Genomic DNA, 7,272 nt, shown 5'->3' with positions numbered 1-7,272 from the left:
TGTGTGTGTTTTCTATTCTAGTTAGTTAGCTGTCGATTCAGGAATAGAACTAAGTGTTGACTACTTACAACCTTGTCCTTTCTCCAGGTTTCTATACCACACTACACAGCTAACAAATTTCAAGGAAAAAATTATCCTCTATATGTATTCCAATTTGGCTTTTGTGTTAGTTTTCTGTTGTGGTATAACAAATTAACACAGACGTAGCAGCTTAAAACAGCATACATTTATTATCTCACAGTTTCCATGGGTCAGGAGTCCATGCGTGACTTAGCTGGGTCCTCTGCTCAGGGTCTCACAGGCTGCAGTCAAAGTGTTGGCTGGGGCTGGGCTTTCTGCTGAGGCTTTGAGTCCTCTTCCAAACTCATGTGGTTGTTGGAAGAATTCACATCCTTGCAGCTGTAGAAGTTGTGGCAGCTTGCTTCTTTAAGGCCAGCAAGGGAGAGAGCCTTTGACTTCTTCACCCTCTTTTAAAGAGCTCCCTTTCTTAAGTCAGGTTCACCCAGGATAATATCACTTCGATTAACTCAAGGCCAACTGATTAGGGACCTTAATTACATCTGAAAAATATCTTTACCTTTGCCATATAATGTAACAGAATCATGGGAGAGGCCATCTTGTCACCTTTGCATTATTCTGTTGCTTAGAAGCAAGTTACAGATCCTAACCACACTCAAGGGGAGAGGATTGCAGCAGAGCATGGGTCACTGGAGCTCAGAATTGTCTACTACAGCTTATTGAAATCAGAAAATTTATGGCATAAACCAAGATATGTTTGTAATTCAGAGGCTTTAAAAGGTTGAATACAAAGAAAAAAGTATATAACTTCAATTAAAAATCTCAATGTTTAATGGAAATAGCACATATTTTGAAGAAAATGATTTTATGCTTATGCTATCTTCATGCCTACTGCCTTGGGCAGGAGATATACCCAAGTATGTAAACTTTAGATCACATTATATAAATCTAGAAAGAATAATCAATGAAGTAGCTCTGAAAGACAGACATTTAATCACATAACTGGCTTAACTTGAGAACAACTTTACCATGTGTTAATCCGATTTGTATTAGAAGGGAATAAATAAAATTATACATCTATAGGTAAGTTATATGGCTTGCCCCAGTGTCCATTTTTTAAAAAACACCTTCAACAATTAGACTTGAGCAGTCTGAAAATGAGCAAACATGCAATCAAGATGCACTGATAAGTACAGGTGATTGGAATGCAAAAATTGGAAACAAAGAAGAAGTATCAGTAGTTGAAAAATATGGCCTTGGTGAAAGAAATGACGCCAGAGATCACATAATAGAATTTTCCAAGACCAGTGACTTCTTCATTGCAAATGCCTTTTTTCAACAACATAAGTGGTGACTATACACATGAACCTCACCGGATGGAGTATACAGGAATCAAACCGACTACATCTGTGGGAAGAGATGATGGAAAAGCTCAATAACATCAGTCAGAACAAGGCCAGGGGCCAACTGTGGAACAGACCATCCATTGCTCATATGTAAGTCCAAGTTGTAGCTGAAGAAAATTTTTTAAAAATCTGTGAAAGCCAAAGTACAACCTCGAATATATCCCACTTGAATTTAGAACCATCTCAAGAACAGATTTGATGCACTGAATACTAATGACCGCAGACCAGGTGAGTTGTGGGATGACATCAAGAATCTTTTACACGAAGAAAGCAAAAGGTCATTGAGAAGACAGGAAAGAAAGAAAAGACCAAAACGGATGTCAGAAGAGACTCTGAAATTTACTCTTGAAGGTAGAGTAGCTAAAGCTAATGGAAGACAGGATCATGTAAAGAGCCGAACAGAAGATTTCAAAGGGCAGCTCAAGAAGACAAAGTAGTATAATGAAATGTGCGAAGACCTGGAGTTAGAAAATCAAAAGGGAAGAACACACTTGGCATTTCTCAAGCTGAAATAGCTGAAGAAAAAATTCAAGCCTCAAGTTGCAGTATTGAAGGATTCTTTGGGCAAAATATTGAACAATGAAGGAAGCATCAAAAGAAGATGGAAGGAATACACACAGTCACTGTACCAAAAAGAATTATTTGACATTCAACCATTTCAGGAGGTAGCACATGATCAAGAATCGATGGTATTGAAGGAAGAAGTCCAAGCTGCACTGGAGGCACTGGTGAAAAATAAGGCTCAAGGAATTGACAGAATATCAAATAAATGCAATGCTGGAAGTGCTCACTTGTCTATGCCAAGAAATTTGAAAGACAGCTACCTGGCTGACCGACTGGAAGAGATCCACATTTATATGTATTCCAAAGAAAGATGATCCAAACGGAATGTGGAAATTACCAAACAATATCACTAATATCACACGTAATTAAAATTTTGCTGAAGATCATTCAAAAATGGCTGCAGCAGTACATCCACAGAGGACTGCCAGAAATTCAAGCTGGATTCAGAAGAGGACGTGGAATGAGGGGTATCATTGCTGATGTCAGATGGATCTTGGCTGAAAGCAGAGAATACCAGAACGATGCTTACCTGTGTTTTATTGAGTATGCAAAGGCATTCAACCGTGGGTATCATAACAGATTATGGATAACATTGCAAAGAATGGGAACTACAGAACACATGGAACCTGAACATAGACCAAGAGCAGTCATTGAAACAGAACAAGGGGACATTAAACCAAAAACCAAACCCAGTGCCGTCGAGTCGATTCTGACTCATAGCGACCCTATAGGACAGAGTAGAACTGCCCCATAGAGTTTCTGAGGAGCGCCTGGTGGATTCGAACTGCTGACCCTTTGGTTAGCAGCCGTAGCACTTAACCACTACGCCACCAGGTTTTCCAAGGAGACATTGTGTGGTTTAAAACCAGAAAAGGTATGCATCAGGGTTGTATCCTTTCACCATGCCTGTTCAATCTGTATGCTGAGCACATACTCCAAGAAGCTGGACTACATGAAGAAGAACATGACATCAGGATTGGAGGAAGACTCTTTAACAATCTGCATTATGCTGATGACACAACCTTGCTTGCTGAAAGCAAGGAGGACTTGAAGCCCTTACTGATGAAGATGAGACTACGGCTTTCAGTATGGATTATACCACAACATAAAATAAACAAAAATCCTAACAACAGGACCAGTAACACAGTGATAAATGGAGACAATACTGAAGTCTTCATTTTACTTGGATTCACAATCAACGCCCATGGAAGCAGCAGTCAAGAAATCAAATGACATATTGCATTGGCAAACTGCTGTAAAAGATCTCTTTAAAATGTTGAAAAGCAAAGGTGCCACTTTGAGGATTAAGGTGCACCTGACCCAAGCCATCGTATTTTCAATTGACTCATATGCATGAGAAAGGTTGACAATGAATAAGGAAGACAGAAGAAGAATTGATGATTTTGAATTATGATGTTGGTGAAGAATATTGAATATACCTTGGACTGCCAGAAGAATGAACAAATTTGTCTTGGAAGAAGAACAGCCAGAGTGTTCCTTAGAAGTGAGGATGGTGAGACTTCATTTCATGTACTTTGGACATGTTATCATGAGGGACCAGTCCCTGGAAAAGGACATCATATTTGGTAAAGTAGAGGGTTAGTGAAAAAGAGGAAGACCCTCAAGGACAGGGACTGACACAGTGGCTGTAACAATGGGCTCAAACATTGCAAAGACTGGGATGACGGCGCAGGACAGGGCAGCGTTTTGTTTGGTGTACATAAGGTCACTATGTATAGGGTCGCTATGAGTTGGAATTGACTCTATGGCAACGAGTGTGGTTAACAACAACAACAACAAAAAGAACCTTTACTTAGGATTGGTGGTCCATACATCTTTTAAAGTAGTTTTCCTACAATTTTATATCAACATAAATACAGAAGTTCCCATTTCGATGACTTTTCCCCTCCTGGTTCCACACCAGAACAGGGCGTGCTCTGTAGCCCTTTTTCTTATATGCATCAGAGAGATACATGCTCTGGAGTTAATGAAAAAAAGCTGTTAAGGTTTGAAGTTTACTACGAGTTCTGCTTCTCAAGGACAACTGCTCCACTGGCATGTAGGGGGAAAAATAGTTTGGTGAGTTTATTGACATTTGGAAAAATAATCCAATCCCATTGTGTATAATCGGTGTTAGCTGGACTTGCAAATTCTACAGGTATGTGGTTACTTCTCTACTTTCTCTCTCTTTTGCTTGGGCAACTGCCACATTGATGCACTGGAGCCACTCTTCTGCATTCTTCTCATCCTTGGCCTTGAAAACATAGGTTTTATTGTCTGTGAAGATTTCGAAGGCCCGAGGGAGAGAGCGGTCTCTGCGCTTCTTGGCCACAACTTTCACGCTCTGCACCTTGCTGAGTTCTATCGGGCAGTCATCAGGATCATCTTTCTGAAATGTACAGAAAGGCAAGAACATGAGCTGGCTCCCAATGTAGCAAAGACCTCTGGCCACTAAGAATTTTCTAAGAGAACCACAATTCTTTCACTTTGTATGGCTCAAGACCTTTGTTAGCTTGGTTTCTAAGGCCTCAAAGAGTCATGAGAACAACTGAAGCAGTAACCGATTAGTACATTATAAATTGGTACAAGACAGCCAATTTATAAAAAAGTATTTACACCATGGGGTTGGGGGAAATGCTTAATTCGTACTTCTTTGATTTTATGTCATTATCTCTGGATACTAATACTGTATTAATAGAGCAAAATCCAGCTGTACAATTTGGAGTACTAGTTGTTCAGAATTTGAGATAATTTGGGAGGTATGAGATGGAATTTTTCTTTGTGTAACTTCTGAGGAAGGGTTTGCTAAACCTTTAAAGAATAAACAGAGTTCCAACGTTTAAGTGGATCAAACTGTGAAAATTTCTGGAGCTTCGGAAGCATAATTTGCCCACAAGCAATAAATAAAGAAGTATTTAACGATTTTACATTCTCTTTTCATCAAAGCAGAGGCTTATTGGTCTCTGCCACACCAGGGTCACTGTGCTGGGTAAGCACGGATCGTTTCACAGAGTCAGATAAGGCAACTCTAGATCGGTCACTTTCCTAAGTGTATTTTGTCCACTGGAGAATGTCCCTTTGTTTGAGAGTCTTGCTAATTCTCCTTTCTCATCTCCCTGTTTCTTTCACAATGGAGAGGCACCCTTCTGACCCATTCCAAACTTCCTATGGAATATTGTCCAACGTGGAAAAGTCTCAGGAGCACAAAACAACAAGGCAATCAAAAAGAATTGGTGTGGGGGAGCGTCCTTCAACCACCATGACCCACTCTCCCGCAAGGGATGAGTTTCCAATAAAAGCTCACTTTTTAATATTTAGTAATTATTTATTGCCTTTTGTATCATACTTATGGATTTTCATAAATTTACATATATGAAAGATAACTTGAGAAAAACTTTTTAACAGAGACTCACGGCTGCAAGAAATTAAAATAATTTCAATTTATATACATATTTTTGTCACAGTGAAAAATGATAGTGTGATCAAGATAAAATACGGTGGGAGAAATGGAATGGCAACAGAATTTCAAAGAAAAAAGAAGCAATATAACAATTTCTATTAAAGAACTTATTGAATGTATTTTTAGAAATGGATGCTGTTGGTTATCAAATTGCTAGTCCAATGGTTACATTTAAAAGGAGAGGTGTAATCTTTTTATTTTAAAATGTCAATATTTACAATTCAACAGAAATTACAGTCCTACAATCATTTAAATTTATGATTAAAAATGTTGATGGAACTTAAGATAATGCACGTTATCGCACAGATTTTTTTCAGCATTTTCCTAGGAGGTGTAAGGATAAAAGCTCAAAGACATCTGCACTGAATACTGTTTTGCTGGTCTCGTTGGGGATGTGGTAAGAAACTGACAGACACAGAAATGCATGTCTTTGAATTAGTCTATAACAGAGATACTGATGCATCGAGGAAGTGATCAAGAAAAAAGTGGCCATAATCATTTCATGAGGGGCGATGAAATCAAGTAAGAAAATAACGGCAGAATAGACAGAGAAAGGCTATCACTGCCTAGCTGGTTGTTGGAGAGCAAGACCTTCAGAAAGCAAAACAAAGAACACTGCAATTTTCAACTTCCGTTCTCATTTAAAAGGAGTTCCTGGGTGGTGCAGATGGTTGACACCCTTGGCTGCTAACTGAAAGGTCGGCGGCTTGAGTCACCTGGAGACGCCCTGGAAGAAAGGCCTGGCAGTCGACTTCCGAAAAACCAGCCATTGAAGACACCATGGAGCACAGTCCTACTGTGACACACACCGGGTCGTCATGACTCAGAGTCGTCTCCACAGCGACTTTTTTCTTCTCATTTGAAAATGCACATTTCTTTCATTTACGAGAATGCCCTTTACGAGGCGGCCGGAGCGTCAGCGGAACTGCTGACCACTGCTAGATGACCGTGCCCGAAGCAAGAGCTATTCTGCTGTGATCCTCGTGCTATGTTACATTATCTCTCAATATCTGAGCCACATGTTCTCTTAGAATTCTGAAATGTCAGGCCATTATTTCACAATAAGGATGTGAAACAAGATAGCCAATTAAAAAATAGCTTATTTTTCAAACTTCATTAAAAAGCTTTGAATCAAGAAGTATGAAGGTCATTATTTGAGTCCAGGAAAAACATTCTATGGACTAACTGTGCTTTGCCTCAAGGGATCTGAGAAATCACTACATTTTCACTTCTATTTCTGATTTCTTAAATAAATTAGGAAATTCAGACGGTCATTTAAAACACTTAAAATGCTTCAATGTGAACTTATGCTAAAAAAATTAAGTTTTTGGTGAACAGAGACTGAGGTCTTAAAAGCTTGCAAGCAGCCATCTAAGATACAACTATTGGTTTGTTCCTGTCCAGACCAAAGAAGAATAAAGAAAACCAAAGACTTAAGGAAACAATTAGTGCTAAGGACTAACGGACCACGAGAACCACAGCCTCCACCAGCCTGAGACCAGAAGAATTAGATGGTGCCTGGCTACCATTACTGACAACTCTGACCAGGATCATAACAGAAGGTCCTGGACAGAGTGGGAGAAAAATGTAGAACGAAATTCAAATTCATAATAAAGACCAGACTTAACTGATCTGATAGAGACCGGTGGAACTCCTGAGACTATGGTCCTCAGACGAACTTCAAACATGGAACTGAACCCACTCCCGGAGACCACCTTTCAGGCAAACATTACACAGGCCTATAAAGTGAACAATAACACCTGGGAGGAACGCGTTCTTCAGGAGAATAAACTACCCGCAGCATTTGCCCAAAAGTAAAGTTCA

General features: G+C 39.5%; 1 protein-coding gene across 5 annotated transcripts in view; it reads right to left on the bottom strand.

Moving 5' to 3' along the window:
- Window positions 1–212: 212 nt before the first annotated feature.
- The window catches only part of VEPH1 (ventricular zone expressed PH domain containing 1), a 275,970-nt gene continuing 268,910 nt past the window's right edge, over window positions 213–7,272 (bottom strand). For all 5 annotated transcript variants that reach the window (XM_049867685.1, XM_049867684.1, XM_049867686.1 and 2 more), the window contains exon 14: window positions 213–4,377. In XM_049867685.1, coding sequence (XP_049723642.1) covers window positions 4,141–4,377 — 237 coding nt within the window. In that variant the 3' untranslated portion in view covers window positions 213–4,140. The remainder of the gene's footprint in view (window positions 4,378–7,272) is intronic.

Source organism: Elephas maximus, chromosome 23 (assembly GCF_024166365.1).
Source record: "Elephas maximus indicus isolate mEleMax1 chromosome 23, mEleMax1 primary haplotype, whole genome shotgun sequence".
Classification (NCBI taxonomy): Eukaryota; Metazoa; Chordata; class Mammalia; order Proboscidea; family Elephantidae; genus Elephas; species Elephas maximus.
This window is presented reverse-complemented; position numbering and strand designations above follow the sequence as displayed.